The sequence below is a fragment of the Cottoperca gobio genome, chromosome 13, assembly GCF_900634415.1.
Source record: "Cottoperca gobio chromosome 13, fCotGob3.1, whole genome shotgun sequence".
In the NCBI taxonomy this organism is placed as follows: Eukaryota; Metazoa; Chordata; class Actinopteri; order Perciformes; family Bovichtidae; genus Cottoperca; species Cottoperca gobio.
In genome coordinates, this window is record NC_041367.1 from 10,972,635 (window position 1) to 10,992,644 (window position 20,010).

At 42.3% G+C, this 20,010-nt stretch overlaps 1 protein-coding gene across 2 annotated transcripts in view; it reads right to left on the reverse strand.

The window, feature by feature from the left end:
- rsrc1 (arginine/serine-rich coiled-coil 1) overlaps positions 1–20,010 on the reverse strand; it is a 110,787-nt gene that overhangs the window by 70,856 nt on the left and 19,921 nt on the right. For both annotated transcript variants that reach the window (XM_029447199.1, XM_029447200.1), the window contains exon 4: positions 19,047–19,277. In XM_029447199.1, coding sequence (XP_029303059.1) covers positions 19,047–19,277 — 231 coding nt within the window. The remainder of the gene's footprint in view (positions 1–19,046; positions 19,278–20,010) is intronic.

The window sequence follows — 20,010 nt, forward strand, 5'->3', positions numbered from 1 at the left end:
TGCAACAGCAAAATGGCCGAAGAAGTCGAAGAGGAGGCTGGGGGGAGCAGTTGGTTTTAAAAAGAGCAAATTGGCAGTAAATAATAGATGCGATTTTGGCACATTTCAAATTTGCAGCAGTGAAAATCAACAGATCAAGAGAACACAAACAGCCCTCGTCCCCGATCCCAGCACCCCCCCCCCGTGCAACTCTGGCCCCCATTACTGACAGCTCCACCCTGGCCGTGGCGTTTTACTGTGCGTGCATGTGTGTGTCTGTGTGTGTGTGTGTGTGTGTGCTGAGAGGGAGAAAGGCTTATCGACAGGCTTCAGTTGCTAATGCAGCCAGCAGCATCACAGTGTAAATCTACACCATCTCTAAAATTACATACTGTCTAATCCATCCCACCCTTCCTCCATCCATCCATCCATCCATCCGGCCAGGTCCCATACCCAGTGTGACCATAAACCTCGGCCATTCCCACATCATCAACATTTCCAAATGATGGTATAAAGGAATAAGAGAAATATTATCAAAAGTAAGAAACAATTAGAAAAGAAGTGATGAAGGATGTTTGCTTGTTTATTCTGTGCTCCGTCAGTGAGCCACATGCAGACAAGTCAACCACTTAAGGCAAACTTCATCTAGATGTAATTACATTACATTCTGACAAACACCCCGCCACATTCATTATACATGACGGGCGCCCGGCAACCAGACAGCAAGACATTTGTTACCGTGGTGACAGTGTGTGTAATCCGCTAATGAAGCGCAATTAGTGAGAAACAATCTAACACAGGGGAGACGCAGCGCTCGATCCCTCCTCCTACGCTCATTTCCCTCTGCTTTTTTGTCGTCGTCCCCACACCCGCTCCCCTCGCACTTTTTATAACTACATCTTCTTCTTTTTTTTGTCTTTTATATTTGTGATCCAACCTTTATTAAGCTCTTCACTTGCATTTAATATCCCACTCTGTCATCTGTTGTCTTGACTTTATCAAGGGCAAGCTGTCCAGCACTGTGCGCACCAGGGCCGAAGGGATCGCTCTATCCATTAGACGCACAAAGCTGACACACACACACACACACACACACACACACACACACACACACACACACACACACACACACACACACACACACACACACACACACACACACACACACACACACACACACACTTTACATCCTCATCTCTCTTTTCAAAACATCATATAATCTGCTGAGGTCTTCAGGGATAGAGCTTTCCTTTTCTCCTTATCTCCCTCCCTCCCTCCGTTCTCTGTGCCTTCAACGCAGAGGCAGCATCGATTTCTGAATTACGCCACAATATTAAATAATTAATATACTTGCCATGATTGATGTTTTGCATTAGGCCAATATTAGGTTATCAATCAAAATCCACTTGGTTTAATGTAATAATATTGAAAATGTGTCAGTGCCTGTTCATCCAATTTGTAGTGGAGGCAAGCCAGATAGTAATGGTGGTGTAGCACAAGGCCTCAGAGACACTGTGGCCTGCTTACTACAACCATAGGAGCACATTATAGCCCTGGCACAAGGGCGGGCGGGAGGGAGGGAGGGAGGGAGGGAGGGAGGGGAGAGATGAAGTGTAGACATAGAAAGACAGGAATGAAGCAGACGGACAGTGATTTGTGATACACTGTGACAGGCTTGGCATGCTGAGAAGGCGGAGCAGTCACATCATGTGTTTTAGTTTTCCTTTGTGTTTTACTTTTTGCACATTAAAAATCTTACTTAGTGCTTTGTGATGAATAAATATTAATTTGTTCATCTACAAGCAAGTGAGGTATGTTAAAATACAGCCTCAAAACCTCCCATCTTTCCTACATTATGACTGTAAGAGTTAGTGAGTCAATGATAGGCCAGTCATTTTAGAACATGTGGAGATGATTGGGCATTGCCTTTGATTAGGTGGCGCAGGTTGGTGGTTCAATTCTTGGCTCTTCCTGTTTACATGTCGAGTAGTGTCCTTCGGAAAGAAATTAACCCCAATTTGTTCTCCAAATTGAATGTACGGTTTAACGATTTAGTCATCAAATTCAGATAGGAGAGTACAAGTGCAATAGGCCGTTTTCAAAGCAGAAATTAGATTTTGTTATTGTAGGAAAAGCACAGATGTTACTAATAGCATCAACTGTCTCTGTTCTGTTCAAGTGTAAACATGCACAGTACCAGGACCCTGAAACTATAGAGGTTGACACCAGCTGGAGCAGGCTCTCTGCAGATACAGACACGCACTTCTCGAAGGTCATAAGTGATGATTGAGAGGGAAGTATGAGTCCATACTTTGTTTATTATGAAATTCCTACTCAATGAGTCTTTAGGGATGTCACAATACCAGATTGGTAGTCAACACCAATACCAGTGAAATTCCACGATTCTCGATATCCAACTTGATACAACGGTAAAAAACAAAACAATAAGTACTTGTACTTCAACATACACTGCTTTACTACGTTCGCTTTCTTAGGAAGTTAAACGGGTCATAATTCCCTCTCTAATATCTTTTTTATATTGCCATGGAAACATCTCTTTCAAACAACTGTAGGTTATTTATTCAAGTTTCTTGCCAAAAAACTTTTTGCCAACATTTTTTTTACAAGATCACATTTGAACACATGATTATAACATTATAATTTATCTTCGCTCAATAGTCATTTTTACTAAATAGAGATTAAACACGTCATATTGCAACTCTATGGAACCTCCGTTTGTCGGCTTCTAACAGCTAATGTCTAACGTTAACTAAACTTCCTCCTGCAAATATCCACCCGGATATGTTGTTCACAATGTAGCATAATCATGAGAAATTAGGACGCGTCCCCTGAACAGTGCGATGTTGAGTTTACTCCGCCCCAAACACATTCTTTGAGCCCCGATGATACCTGCGGGACTGTAGAAATACTAATAGGCTACCGTCACGAATATCAGTTCTCGTGACATCCCTAATCCCTATGTGATTTAAATGATATCATTTACACCTGTGCATATCCTACTGTCACATGTCAAAATGTCTTACATGAAAAAAGCCCATAAAAGGGGAGTAATTGATGTCTCGAGATACACCCACAAGTCAAAAGTGTGTATTTCCACGATTCACACAAGGCTGCAAGTCAGTTCTGACACACAAATGTCTAAATAAACTAGTTTGGTGTTCAACCTTGGATACAGGTGAAGGAAAAACTCAGGAGGTAAATACACAGTAAATATTGTAAACTCTGACAAATCAAATGGCGCAACACGTTGACCTTCAATGCTAAGCAAAACAGACAGCCGTCAGTCATTATGTTCTACATTTTGCAAAACAAACATCTTGCATCATTACATTTTTGGGGAACTTGCAGTATTTTGTGTGCAGTCTCTCTTTCCCCTTCAAGATAGCTGCAAGCCAGAAAGACAAAGAATGGCAAGTGAGGGAGGGAGGGATGGAGGGAGGGAGGGGTCGAGACACAGAGAGAGTAATGTACTGTTGTTCCAGGAAATGGTAATTAGTTATCCGAGGTCAATTAAGTAAAACTAGACAAACAAGCATGAGTGTTAAACTGAGCCCTGGCAAGGTCAATATAAGCAATTTAACATAGTCACTGGATCCATCACACTGTCTGCACTTTTCTGCCTTCTCATTCCAGCTCTTTTTTCTTCCTCGCCTCTCCTTATTTAATCCTCTTCTTTAATCGCATACCTTTTCCTCTCGCCGTCTCACCCTGGGATTCTTTCGGCCTCCATCACTCACAGTACATGTTCTGCTTCACTGTGTCCAAACCCTTTTCTGTCTCTTGCACTCTAAAGAAGATCTTTAAGCTGTTGCCTCATCTTACCTAATTTCCTTCTCTGTGTCTCTCCTCACCTGTCATTTTGCCCTCTACCAATCACCCGCCTGCCTCGCTCCTCTCCCTACCTCACCCCACCCATCACCCTCCCAAACCCCTGCGCTCCTGCTAGCAGACAATTAATTACAGAGCCAGCAGCAGATGAGTTGTCATTTGTGGTCAAGTTTCTAATAATTGCATTAGGTCTACAGGTTTTTCTAAGATGCCCTCCACTTCTTTCCCTCACCCCCTCTCTTTACTTGAACCCCCCCACCCCTTGACAAGGCGGAGATAAATATCTTCAGTCAGTCAATGGAGGCGACAGAGGGACTTAAAATGCAGAGGCAGTCATTTGATTTCCAGCTAACAGAGCTGCCCATTAGACCAGCACTCATCAGCCATGCATTACCTCTCCGGCCTGCGTTGAAGCTTTAACCCTTTCACGGTCCACCACTGGCCAGGTTCACCACTTAATATCAGGCTTACTTCGCTCTCTTCCACTGGCCATACTAACTCCTTTAACTGTCACCTACATGTGACAGCAAACACTTTCTAGCAGTGTGGGGCGCAAGTAAGGGCAGGCTTACTGTTCAATCAAAAATGATCTTGCCCTTTTTGCATCTCAGTATTGCTTAAATGTGGTAAAAGGTCACCACAATTATCCAATACTAAAAAAGTTAAAAACTCAACACCTTTCACTGTTGGTGTCACTGTAATGTCTCCGTCATACTCTATTTATAATGTAGGAAATTTGTGGAGAGTTAATTGTCATAAACACTATTGAACCAGAAGATCTGACCTTTAAGCAACATTTAAAGCATCCAACCCACAAATATTGGCACATTTGACCAATATGCTGGAAATTTACTGACGTAAAATTTGCAATCTAGCAGGACTTCTTTTAAGCTGACAATTTGACAAAATCCCTGAAACTCCTCCTTTAAAAACAATTGTCTTAATTTGTAATAAGTAAGGCTCCTGCATTAAGCTGTGTTGGACCACATATAACTTTTTAATGGCGAAATATTACAAACCTATGACCATGTTTGTAAGATCCTCTCAGGTTTTTCGTTTCTGTGTATCTACCTCTTTTTCTTACACACCTTAGCTGCAGAAATAACATGTTGGCCTACAGCAGCCTCTTAGCCCTCAACCTGATATTAGTCAGAGATAGTGAGCAAAGGGAAAACAGGACACTGTAACGCTTTGAAAGAGACATCATTCATAAGAGTGTGTGTGCGTGTGTGTGTGTGTGTGTGTGTGTGTGTGTGTGTGTGCACCCCTATTTGCCACACTTGCATGGCTTGTCAACTGTGTCATTGAGTGATCATATGTTGTTTGACTGCTGATAGAATGGCAGGCATATTTATTAAAGAGTCAATGTGATGGGGACGCCAGTGCGAGCATACACGCACACACACCACACGCACACACACACACAAATAAAATACACAATGCACTAATACACAGTCCACATCAGTGACATCTGCCTGTTTAACTAATAGAAGGCAAAAGCTTGATATTAAGCAGTCTAGAGAGAGAGAGACACACACACACACACACACACACACAATAATACAGGGGGCTCAGCTTTCCCCCAGGCCTGATTGCCATCTCCATAGCTCCTTTTTAACAGGGCTGCCAATTGAAATTGAAATTGTATTCTTGTGTGTGTACTATCAGAGCTACCTCTCAGGGTTTTATACAGCTAAGAGGAGGGCTAGGGGGGAGACACACACACGCACTCACACTCACACACACACACTCACACACACACGCACACACACACAGGAAGGGATAATGCAGGGGTAAGTCAGGGGCTGTCACTCTTCCACTCAGAACACACAAGAGGGAACAAAACACAGACTTATGCTTCTATGCTTTCTATGTAATTCGGCATGCACGCATACATTCGTGGGTACACAAGCTGCCTCCCCCCCCCCCCCCCTTCTGAATGGAGGGGGCTCAACTTTAGCATAATCCCAAAATGGTGGAGAAAAGCAGTCCATTAAAAATGGGGCTAACAAATTCAGCACTTTATGCTTCTCTGAAGGGAGGGCTAAGTGCAGTCAATAAAATAAATCAGAAAAGGAGGAATAAGAAAGGAAGAAGCTGATTTATGGCTGGGCCTTTCTGCACTCTGTGATAAACACACACACACACACACACACCTGTTCATATGTTGCCTATTTCTGACACCTGGTCATGGATAACACATGAGGCAAAGAGCGCTAGAAACACTTGTGGAGCAGGAATTTAAATACATCATTTCTTGAAATTGTTGCACGATTTGTACCAATTTAACAGGCCAGAGTGTTTCCTGTGATTACTTAGCGTCATCATTATGTATATAGCGAAACAGGTGTATTACCATTTTTTATTAACGAGCACACCAAACTCCACTTGTTTAACCTGCACAGACAATTTGACGTGATTCAATCTTGTGCCACCTTAACAGAAATGTGACTATTTCAGCAATAATAGACCTAGGAGGCTATTTTAAGACCACTGGCTTGTTTGATAAGGAGGACATTCAGAGCATAATTGACATTAAAAAGAAGGGAAGGGCAGACAGGGCCAATTATGGAGATGAGAGTCATGGTACCGGTGTTACGGATCAAACTGTTTTTGTGTGAACTGATGACTTTCTGTCCTTGTGAATACTTTATTATTGAGCTGGACTGGTAAATCTGCCAGGCAGATATAAATCAACCGATATCAACTTGGAAAGAAGAAGAAAGAAAGAAAGAATACTTCAGTAATCCTGCAAGGTGAAATTAAAATGTTAAAGCTGATGTATGGGTAATCGCTGTGTAGGTCGGCTGATGCAGGACAGAAAGTCACATTACGTAGTTTTGTCACGAGAGAGCACTGACAAGTTTCTTTCACTTTAAAATGAAATGAAGTATTATCACAACATATCAATCTGAATCCGTGTCATCAACAATGTTTTCTGTCACATTTTGAATATGGAAGAAAAATGTGCATGCTTACTTAAGGCAGAAGTGGGCAGATGGGGGCCTTGTGCCTGTGCTTAGGACCTGGCACATGTTCACATTTATTTTGCTATTAAAGAAATAAATCATTCCTCAGCGGGTCATGCTTGAGGAACCATGTTCAACTCATTTTGAGCCAGCCGACTCAACCGACATCCAGATCCATTCACACACGTATTTAAACACACATTTAACATCATAGACCGAGCGCGTCTCCCTACAGACTGCCCATATATCCCTCTTCTCAGCCTATACACACCAACTCAGGGCTGAAGGGAATTGAATGCTGGGGCCAAGTTTTAAAGTAAATTGACTTCTTTTTAGTGTGTAACATAGAGGGAGAGTGAGACAAAGACAGAGAGAGAAACAGCAAAAGGGAGACATGGAGAGCAATCAATTTCCCCGCGGTTTCTTCAATAGCCGGCGGCCCTTTTCATACCTCCCAATTAGAACCTTTCCTAATCAGAGAAATACCTCTCCATTATTGAGACGGAGACAATGACACTCCCCAACATTTCCGCCTGCTCCAAAACTCTGTAGATTGCAGTACTGGTACACAAAGAATAAAGCATTGGGCTATACGACAGGGGGGGACGCTTGTGTTAAAATCACATGTGGAAATCTTTTGGCTCTCCTCACGGCCCCAGAAAACTGATGGGGAACAATGGCAGCCCGGCACAGCATCTGTCATGGCACAATATAAAAAGATGATCTTGGCAACGAATGGACAAAAAAAAAAAAAAAGAACGAGGGAGAGGGAGGAAGACGGGGGAATGGAGGGGAGGGGAAGGGGAGGGCCAGGCGAGAGGTAATTCATTTGCAAATCAGGCCCTGGCGCTCAGGTCTATTTCAAGCTGCCAGTGGGTGCCAGGAGTTAACAAGGTAATCAGTTTCAATCCTGCCCTTCAATTGTACATCACACCCTCATCCAGAGAATACCCAGGCCTTTCTATAGGGGCAGAGGGGGGAAATAGCAATCTGGCTGCACACACACACACACACACACACACACACACACACACACACACACACACACACACACACACACACACACACACACACACACATATATACAGACGCCCACGCATTTCCACAAACACACACATGCATAGACAGTTTATTAATAGCCATGTATCCACAACATGTCCTGACAAGCTACTGTACTCAATTGGGATAATTGTTTAAAAAATTGTTAGTTCAACCGTCCCTAGAATGAAGATTTAATGCCTTTCTTGTATTATATGTGAATTCAATTTGAATACATTTAAGTTTGGGACTGTTGGTGAGACAGAACAAGACATTCGAAGATGTCTCTGTGGTCTCTCAGGCCTCGTGAAAGTCCAAGGTCACTATATTTTTGATACCTATTAATAAAAAAATGATCAAGATATTATAAAGCATTATTTTTAAAATAAATATAGAAATAGAAATGTTGATTTATCACAGCCAGTCATTCTGTTTCTCAACTCTCATCTCAGCCGTCTGTATATTTGGCAGTTTCCTTGTTTGTCAACTTGTCAACGCCAGAGCAGTATTTCAACTAAGCTGCTGACCATAATGTCAAAAAACCTAAAAAGAAATACTAAATTATAATTCTTATAGCGATATAGATTGGTGCCCGGAAAGATGTCTGTCATGTTTACTGTAACCCTGTTTGATTTAAACTAAATAACTGAATATTAGAAGTCTTCCTCCATACACACACAGAAGGGAACGAGGCTGTTCTGAATCTAAAAGTGGTACAAGCGTAACAGAAGAAAGAAAACAGCAAGCTAAATTTGTCCTAATCCTTTCTTCCTCTCTCTGTATCCCTCTCTTTAGCCTGTGTCAGCTGTAACCGGCTGGCCGAGAGGCAGTTAGCCCCGGTTAGTCCCTCATCTGCATAATCAATATGACAACCTTATTTTTCTGATGCAAACAGGATTTTGCTGCTGAGCTGTGTTTGTTGATGTGCGTATGCGAGTGTGTGCGTGAGTGCCCAGCCTGCTTCTGGCCAGCCTCAGTCATGGCCCTCTTTAGCCTTAATTAGATTAGGTGCGATTATCCCGGCTCTACCTTACAAGTGTACAGGCGGGATAAAGGGGCCACAAAGGCCAGCCTGTCACAGGGACCGGGCTCTGGTCTGCAGGTTATCGGGGTGTAGGGGGACACACCGCGTACATTGTTATTCATATCACACCGTTTTCTGCGGTGCCTTTTTCACTTCTCTTCGTGCACTTATCCCCCCGACCCCCCTTCCGTGTCTGTGGTGTCAAACTGGCGTAATCACTGGCCGGGGTAAGTCTCTCTTTTTTCTCTCTTTCTGTCTGTCCGTCAGAAGACAAAACAACATGGCCCCAAGCACTCTGCAGTCTGGCCTACAGGGAGAGATGTCAGGAGTGTGTGTGTGTTAGTGTGTGTGTGTGTGTGTTAGTGTGGTGTGTGTGGACTTCAAGGAAAAGTGTTACAAAGAAAAGTTAACCCGTCTCTCACTAATGCAAATAGACGAACGAGCACAGCCCGCAGACTTACATGCGCACACAGATGCCGAGGACAGAGGGGTTGCTACAGCTCATATGCAGACACCTTGCAACCAAAATTCTACTTTGAAGATCTGAATCTACTTTATTCAACACTGGGGCTGCGTGTGGAACCTTAATATGTTCTTTGGTACCTACCCAAATGCATCCACAGAGAGTCTAAGACCATCAAGAACCCAAAGTTTGCATTGGTCAATCTTGTGTACTTTGTGCAGATTTAAATTCAAGTTGAGACCATTTCAATTATGTATTTTACTCCTTTTTGTGTTGAATGTTTAACACGTGAGAACTTTGGTTCTTTGCTTAAGGAATAAAAAGGGTTTTGTAGAAAAACATTTATATTTCTCAAAGTAAAGAAGTAAAGTATCAAAAAGTATTTTTTCGGCGCTGCCCAACACTATTTATAAACACTATACATCAGAGGTGCCAACATACAGTATAAAAACTTCTCTGCTGAAGTGCAAACACTCAACTTAACTGTGCCGTATGTTAACCTGCAGAAATGTGCGTGCCATAACATTGGCTCCAACTGCTTTATTCCTTCTGATTAATATATACGTTTGAACATTACGAGATGATTTTCATTTTCTGAAACACTCGACCATTTTCCCTAAACACATTTTCCACATAGAGCCCGGCACTGACACAATTCAGTTGGTCTGTATCAATGACTGTGTATGTGGGAAAAAGAAAGTGAATTATTTCCCTCACTGTTGATTAGACAGCAGTGCCTCAGATATTTATACACAACTGTGCATACTTTCCATGCCATCAGTCGTGGGCATAGGACAAAAAGGACAAAGAAAAGGCTATATGATAGTAAGATACTTAGAGGAAAGAAAGGTAGATGGCACGTCGTTAAAAAAGAAAAGTGCACGGGAAGTTTCGGACTAAGACTTAAAGACCAGAAACTAAATGAATGAGTGGTACGTAAAAATGGGTTTTAATGGACTAAAAAAATCTATTCCTGTGTGTGTGTGTGTGTGTGTGTGTGTGTGTGTGTGTGTGTGTGTGTGTGTGTGTGTATGTGTGTGTCAGTGAGTGAGACACAGTGCAAAATAACCAGAAGAACCACAGGGACGAGGCTGGCGATAGAGCAACACAGAGCACATGAGAGTGAAGGAGAGCAAGAGTGAGCGAGACATTAGTGCAAATGAATTAAACATCGGCCCAGAGATCTAAACTTCTGCTGAAAAAGTGGCAGGCTAAATGGGTGGGAGGGGAGGGGAGGGAGAGAAAGGAGGGAGGCTTCATAACTTTCCCGTGGCTACTCAATGTTCAATATGAGCTGTGTATCAGTGACATAAATAAGTACTCCCATCCCTCAGTCATCACAATCAAGCGTACACACGCTTGTGTGATTGGTAACTGCGCTCATAACTCTTTTGTTTCATTTCTGTGTGAAAGAAAATGAAAAGAAAAATGTCTGCCGATCTGAAACCTCCACTGAGAAATGATTGTTATAAGCTCCTCTCAGGCAATATTTACTTCCACAACTGAGTCATGGTACTTAACTGTATGTCTAGAGCGCTGTTTACCCAGTCCGGAGGAGGTATTCTTGTAATGATCAATGCCATTAGGCAAGACCTGCAGAGCCGTATTTCTGTCTCAGAGCAGCAGAGGTCAAATGCATGACGAAAGGTACTCCCTGCTAACTTAAAACTCTCCTCTGCTGTCTGTCTGTCTCTCTCTTCTCTATGTTACTCTGTCTGCTCTCTCCAACTAAAAAGAACATCTCTCTATATAATGTATTCTCACCCTCAGCCTTTCTCATAAAGACTTCAGTAAACACCTTTCCTTGCCCCTGGTGCAGATGAATAAGCACTGGAGTCTGGAGAAAATTAAACATTAACGGTGTCTCTCTTTTACACATCATTCTCCATAAAAATCTCCTCTTAGCTTCCCTTCCTGCATTCACCACCCCTCTGCTGCCTCCAAACAAAAACTACCCGGCTTTTTCACCGAGAGAGGGGGAGAGAAAATACTGAGGGCTGAAAAGCATATTTTGTCGACAAGCACATTTACATAACCCTCCTAAATCGGCGCTGGCCTGTCATGTTTGCTGCTCATAACCTGCTGCTTATAATCCTGCCTGCATCCTCTTCTGATCCATAAAGCTGAGCAGCCAGCCACTTCAACAGCAGCCAGGACTGCCATCACTAGCTGCTGCTCCTGCTAAGACAGGCCCGTAAAAAGAGGGGAGGAGAAGGGAGGAGAGGAGAGGAAAGGGGAAAATAAAAGAGAGGAACAGGGTAATTGGATTGGGGGGGGGGATCTTCTATTTGGCCGGGTCCGCTCTCTGTCATCACGCTCCAGGCCTGGCTTCTCTCAGTGCCTACAGCAGGTCTCAAACACATTGACACCCACACAAACACACACATACACAGACACACACACAACTCTAAACAGCATTGAATTGCTACCCAGTTCAGGAGGCAGACTGTCCAGTGCACTGCTAAAGCCTGCCGGGTGTCTAGTGTGTGTGTTTTTTTTTTTAATGTGTGTGAGTGTTTGCATACTCCTTTAACAACTCACTAAATGGTTAAACAGATTACAGAGCGCACTAAGTGGATTGTCACAGCTCTCTATCGCTCACTCAGGGTGTCTCTCCTGCGATTAAAAGTGGCCAAATTTCTCTCTCTCTCTCTCTCTATACACCCCCCCCACACACACACACACACACACACACACACACACACACACACAGACAGACAGACAGACAGACAGACAGAGAAATCTGCACACAGAACAGAGAGAGAGGTCATTCTCAAACATAGACAACATTTCCCACAGTAGCCGACTACATCTGTGATTCTTTACAGCTGCTCTTAAACTTTTCTGATACTGTACCTTGTTAAATAATCAAATATGTCAGTGTGAATTGTATGCAGGTATTATACAAATATTAAACTGAATACACATAATACATCTGCATCAAATAGGAACTATAATAGTAACATTCATCATCATCCTCATCCTTGACTGTTGCTTTAGTTTTTAATTGAGTACAGTGTTCGTGTTTGGTGACCTCTAATCTCTTTCCTTATAACATCTGTGGACAAACACAATCTACATCTTTAGCACACTTGGAATAAGGCTAATCCCTTTGTGGATTAACATTAATAATTGGGTCTGCTGTTTATTCTGCAGAAATTGTGACAAACCTTGAACACTCAGCAGGTAACTTTTATCTAACTACCATGGATTACAGATTCTGCCTGTTACTCTGCTTGCCTGGACTTCCTGTACTCAAGTCCTCCTTTCATAATTCAAGGAAAATGTTGATTGATTGAAATACTTATTATTTGCAGAGGTATTCTTTAAGATTAGATAATAAACCTAGTTATCATATTGTTCACCCTTTCCTGCATTAAACTCTGTCATGGAGCCGGGTCAGATGACCCACATTCAGACCAATCACTGTGTAGGTATCAAAAAACTATTGGTGTGTGTGTGTGTGTGTGTGTGTGTGTGTGTGTGTGTGTGTGTGTGTGTGTGTGTGTGTGTGTGTGTGTGTGTGTGTGTGTGTGTGTGTGTGTGTGTGTGTGTGTGTGCAAATAAATGTCCATCTAGTGAAGATCGAGTTTTTGTGGCCAGGCTGTTTTCTATCCAATCTATGCTCATTATCTGTGCAGAAAAAAGCAGCTAATGAATACATACAGCCATGGGCCAGGAAAAACTACAGCTGCACCGCTGTGTGTGTATGTGTGTGTTTGCGTGCATGTTTATGTGTGTGCTGTCCACCCTTTGCATGTAGGCATCACTCCTATTTCACCCACCCTCATCCATCCAACTAAACCCCACACACACACACACAAACACACACACACACACACACACACACACAGACTCCTCTTCAGCTTCACCCATGTCTCCTCTTGCTCCTGGCCACTAGGCTACCCCCCTTGACGCACACACAAATAATACACACACTTACAGCTCATTGATTTAAGTCAATGTGAGTGTATCCTAACCTTCCGAGGACGGTGTTTGAAGTCTCTCTTACCTCCCCAGACCTGCACCCAGAGCCAGACACAGCCTAGAGTACTGCAAGAGTGCAGACAAACACACATACTAACACACACACCACACGCACACGCACGCACGCACACAGCACACACACACACACACACACATATATATATATAAACACAGCAGCTAGTGGTCCCATCCACACCACCCATACACACACTCCCACCAGGCTGAGAGGATGCCGCAGGCAGGAGCTACATATGCGCAAACACACACACACACACACACACACACGCACACACACACACACACACACACACACTTACTTTCTCTGTGTATTACCAACACTAATGAGCTGATAGATGTTCAACAGAGGCAAAGAAGCAGACAATCATTTCCTCAGAGTGAGGCAAGGAGGGAGAGAAAATCAACAGCAGTGAGCGTGAATGTGTGTGTGCGCTTGTGTCTAGGGTCTTGTTTTATTTTCTCTCTGCCTCGCAGCCTCTAGGCTTCCAGAGGTTAAGGCTGAGAGATGGAGCAAAGCTAGCCAAACCGAGGCCTGCGGGTCCTGCTGAGACCCCTGTGGAGATGCTGGGTTCTGTTTAGCTTGTCAGGGGAAAACACAGTAATGAGAGGAATTACTACACAATCACATTCACAGAGAGAGATGGGAACGGGCGGGTTGGTGGGGACGACTCTATGGACAAAAGTGTCAAGAAAATGTGCTAGATTTTAAAGATTTTTAAAAAATAAACTCCACCCTCATAAAATAAGATATTTCACAAGTGCGAACAATGGATGCTGTGTAAGTGCTGCCCCTCACTAGCAGAGAAAAACTCTCAAATTATTATTTCACAGACAAAGACATCAAAAAGGGCTTTAATGAAAGGTAGGCAGTTATTTCATTTCTTTAACCCTAAGCTCATTATACCGGCTCCAGTTTTACATGCAAAGGGAAAAGACGGCTCTCTGATGCCATGAGAGGTCTCCACACTGCCCTCTGTGCCTCCGCTGCCCTGCCTCTGCCCATTTCACACTCAAATGACATAAAATTGAGTCAGATGGACCAACAGTCCTCCCGTGACCCGGCACAGACAAGGAGTTCAGCCTAATTGGACAGACCTCTCTGATTGAGGATGTGGAGTAAGGCAGCCAGCCCACGTTCTTCCACTACCTTGATTATCAGTTACAGAGGAAAGGAAAGAAAAGAAAAGAGGTCAACATTGCCGATGGGAAAGGGTGAAGACTTCTCTTGAAAGCAGAGAAATTCTTTGACGGAGGAGTTGAGTTTGAGGAGTGAGGAACATGGAAAGGAAAAAGAGTGATAGTATGCATTCCAGTGTGTATGTGTTCATTAAAATTATGAGCAAAAACAAACAAACCTGCGCTCTGACTCTACTCCATCCATACCATAATCACATTTCTGATCAAAGCCTGAACATCTGCAACATTTAAATATGCCAAAATCTTCTAAAACACTCACTTGTAATTGTATTTTTAAAAAGCTCGCACTTCCTGTGGAGAAACCGTCGTCTGTTAACTGTAGATTCTACGTGTCTGCTCATTAATTACAGGAGGGAATTGGGTCTGAACATCAGGTGAAGAATGCTGTTACATTCAAATGTTACTTCTGTCAATTATCTGCCTGGGGCAGATGTGCACTTGTCAACACAACACACTGTTCGTTTCTCCTGCTCTGATTTAGAGATAAAACACTGAAAAATCACCTTCATAAAACGAAACCTGACCCGACTCGAGCCACACGGAGAGAAGTTATCAGATTGAAAATCAAAGCTGCGTTGTGTGCATGTGTCTTCATTAATGCACAATACTATAATAATTGTTTTTGAGGACAACAAAGAAGAGATTTTGCTCATCTTTGTAATTTGTCCCCGGTATGTTTCAGTGAATCCCAAAGGGGCACATGGAAAGATTTTTGAGTAGCTCAGCTAATTAGAAAAAAAAATGTTTTAAATCATAATTAGATTTTTTAAATATCAACATATTTTGTGTTTAGGAGGAAAATAAACATACAAATAAGATTACAAATTGGTGTGAGGCTGATCTTTAAAAAAATGTATTGTCACATTAACAAATTAACTGCCAGCACGCCTCAGTTTCCCACCAACCTGAGTCAGCTGTAGCACATTAACACTAAATTCTGCAATTAAGAGTGCGTGAAAACTAATTTGCAAGCGAGCAGAGAAATAAAAATGGAGGCCGTGGGGGTACGTTAGACACAAAAAAGGTTGAGAACCACTCAAATATTTAACTCAATGCTACAATATACACAAAGACGCCTTCTTGTTGAGGAATCTATCAATGAAAAGAAAAAAAAACAGTAAACATTTTTGCGTCTCGTTAAATTCTTAAAGAAACCTCTTGTGTTCTCTGTTAATACAAAGCCAGAGGATTACACAGAGCAAAGCTGACCTACTGACCCTGTACACTAGTCTGTGCACACACACACACACACACACACACACACACACACACACACACACACACACACACACACACACACACACACACACACACACACAACTCTAAAATCACCCACTTACCCTTTGCCACTGGTGAAAGGCAACACGATCTCTTAACAACAGCTCGTCTTTTTCAATAAATTTTGCATGAAAACATGCCGCTGGAGCACCAAGTTGCCTGCTGTCATACTAGAGGAGTGTTAAATGTTTAATGACGACAACACCACACACAAGCGCGCACACACAGAGTCAGTGTCAGGGTGCCGCTCTGAGGGGCCCCTCTTTCATCCTGACAGACACTATAAAGCTCCCGCGCCTCTTCCCCACCCCGCCATCAACATCGCACTGCTTCACTCCGTTCCCACCACCCAGCAAGGAAACCTGGATGTAAATGAGGTTGGAGTGTTACAGTGTGTTTGTGTGTAAGTGGTGAGGATCAGGGGCTTACATAAAGACCCTACCCCCATCACCATTAAGAGTAGAAGAAGAATAATGGAAGAGACAGAAAAAAGGAAATAAGTGGCTCGTCATAGACAGGATGTACTGCAGAAAGCCTTGTTTTACATATTTCCGAAACATCTCGCTGCTTTCTTATGCTAAAGAAATTCTCAACTCCTGCGGGAATATGTGGGGAATAACAGGAACATCCATGTCAGGCAGCTTTTGGACGTTGCTATCGAGGTCCACAGATAGACCACCGTCATTTTACTCATTTATTTTACTGTAAGTGTGATGATGGAAACAATTAAAGTCTAATTAAAGTGGAAAATGTATCGTATCACAACATATACATCAAGTGAACCACAAATTGCAATATAGTGCATTTTGATGTAATCATCACATTAATTTGACTTCATTGAGCAGAGCGCATCTTTTGTGAATGCTGTTCCAGCGGATGTACAATTCATGTTAAAACAACCAAAACAAGTATACATTTTTTAACCATCCACCCCCTCCACCCACTGCGTTTCTTTCTCCGACTGATAAATAGTGAATTATACAGAAGCAAGAACCATCATTTAATAGTGACAAAAAACCTTCTTGCTAAAAATTTGCTGTGCAAGATTATCATTTGTTTTTCTAATCAAAAAGAGCAATGTAGGTACAAGTAAAAATAAATAAATAATGGCAAGTAACCATCGTTAATGAGCAGATTTAAGGAAACCTAAGTATCGATATGTATGTATATGTCATCTGGTGTGACGGCAGGTCAGCGCCACGTTTTAGTCTAAGCTATTCCAACGTAATACCTCCACAGGTTTAAGTAAATTGGAAGGCCAGATAGCAGGATAGACAGTTTGAGATATATTAACGCTGCCACAGGTGGAAATGCATACACGCACACACACACACACACACACACACACACACACACACACACACACACACACACACACACACACACACACACACACACACACACGCACACACACACACAATCCAACAAACTTACGACGTGTACAAGCACACACACACACACACGTGCACATAGACAAGCTAAAGCGGGGTCAGAGATAAAAGGAAGAGATTCCTATCGATGCTGAAGGATATTGAAGCCTTAATAAGAAAATAGATATAGTCTGCTAGCCTTACATTTCACTGTTAGCTTTATTTGTTTTTCTGATACGGATCTAAGAAAGGCAATATGTAATAGCTTCAAATAAATGGAGCACTTTCCCTTTAAAAGCAAATCTTCATGTTGTGTTCACATAGAGAAAGCTTTAGCCACGAGGTCTTCATTGATGATCAATAAATGAAACCAAAATGAAAAAGGCTAACAAGGCTTTCCATTATTATCAACACATCTTTTTTTATTTTCAACTAACAAGTATACTAAACTTATGAATCATTATTTGATAGATCATTTACAAAGTGTGCAATTCAAAATAAACAAGAACATGTGAAGGCTTAATCCTCATTTCTAAATCATGTGCATGCTTTCCTCAGTTATATCTATGCATAGTACTTGCTAAATATATAAAATGAGTTGTGTTTAAAATCATCATCTTCCTTTAATGAGATACAGCACCCACATTTTGCCATGACAGTTTGACAGTGGTGCACTAGCAAAGTTTTAAAAACACATTCTTAGATGTTCAGCATTTTAGTCTTGCGACCGTTGCTACAGTGATAAGTTTCATCGTCTGATTGCACTGTTGCATCAAGAAGACATCTGAGAGATGGGGATCATTTTCAGTCGGATCAAAACGGGCGTAAAATCCTAAATTGCCATTTGGCTATAACTGCATATTTCTGTAAATCCAAAAGCCTGGGAATAAATACTGCCTCCAAAAGTATTATTTTGTTTGCATGTGTATTATAATAATGACTTAATTGTAAAGTAATCTGTTAGCTCACAAGGGCAACACATAGACTGTACCATGAGTTCTGATGCAGTTCACCTGGGGAGCTGAAGTCTCTTAAGTTGACATATAGCACGTATAGCAGCTGCTCTACACCACTCATGGGATCCATAGTCTGATACACACATCTGTGCCATTCAATATGACAGACAACAACTGGGTACCAGTCATATTACAGTGGCTTCAAATCACATTAGAGCACGCTGCGCTAGGGAGAGATTGAGGGTGCTATTCTGGTAGAGGCAAACAGAGCCCTCTAAGGTAGTTAGACCTGCAGCGGAGTGTACCACAGTTTAAAGATCAGCTACTCTAAACTGGTTTCTAGTGGGTATTACAGCCTTTAAAAGACAAAAGCTTGCAAGTGAAGATGTCATTTGGCCAACTTTTTTCACCTCAATAAGGAGCTCTCATTTATTGTTTTCTTTTCTGAGTATAAGCATCAGACATCAGAGATGCATATGATGTTGTTATGTTTCTAGACTTATTGCAGCTGGGTGAAACGTGGAGTTAAAGACATCAGACATCATCTGGTGACCAAAACATCTTCTAAAAACTGAATCTGTGCAGCATTCCTACCTATCCTCTATTCTTATATCCCCATGACAACTTCTCTTACAAGAGGGAATTATATCACATTACAACCCAGTGAAGCCTGCTGCTTGATTGCAAGGGGAGATGGAGGGAAAAGGGGAGTGATGGAGTGATGGATGGAAGGATCAAGTGATGGATGAAAAGATGGAGGAGCTGAGACTGAGCTCCATATTTAAGTCTATATTATACTGACCACAATATTCTGTACCTCCAGTTGAGATTGAGCTGGGCCAAAGCAACACTTAGTTTGGTGTGTCCGTGTCTATCTATACATGTATGCTTGCATGTACAAAGTCATTCGTCACTTACCCCTTTTTGACGGCCTTGTCTTTACTCTTGTCCTCTCTTGCCTTGTCTCTGTCTCTTCCTCTGTCCCTGTCCCTCTCCCTCTCCCTCTCACGGTCGTGGCCCTTGCGCCGGCTCCTGTCCCGCTCTCTGCTGCGGCTCTTCCGGCGACTGCGGCTGGCGCTTCTTTTGCGGCTTTGGGTCACTCGTCGGCTGCTGCTCTTACTGCGAGACCGCCGGTGTCGAGAACGAGACCTGGAAGACATAAAAGACAGGACAGTCTACAGCTGTTTTCCTTCTTTTTACCTCAATGAATAAGAAAGTTGACTTCAAATATGCAGTGTTGAGTATCCTCAACCTTGTCGACATCTACTTCAGTTAATTATTGCCTATATTTCCCAGAATGCATTTTGATCACTCCCACAAATGTGGCTGACAATGTTTCACTTAACCGTCAGTTATGCATGTGTGTGGCAACAGTGATACAGAAGAGAATAGAAGTAGGAAACAATGGAGTGTGAAAACACAACTTGTGATTCAGTTCATTATGTTATATTATATTCACTACGGCTCTTCTGTGATGTACCTTCTTTACTTCAGCAGATACCTGCCTTTGTATTGCTGCCTAAATCTTGAGAAGAGTAAGTGTCTTTTTGCTTTCAACAAATTTTGGATTTTTGTTCATATGTAAAAGATAGAATGTCAGCTGTAATAAGGACTTGCTAATAGACTAAATGTACTTCAAATGAAAGCCAACCTGATGCCCGAGACAGAAACTTTGTGGGTATGGTGACGTTACCAGAGAAAAGGCACACATCGGTTCACAAAACTTAAAATAAAACTCACCAGGATAAAATCTTCCAGGAGTGGACAAATTCATCCTTCATGGGATGGACTTAATAATACAGTTTTTGTACAATCACATACACCGTGTGATACACACACACACACACACACACACACACACACACATATACACAGACACAGT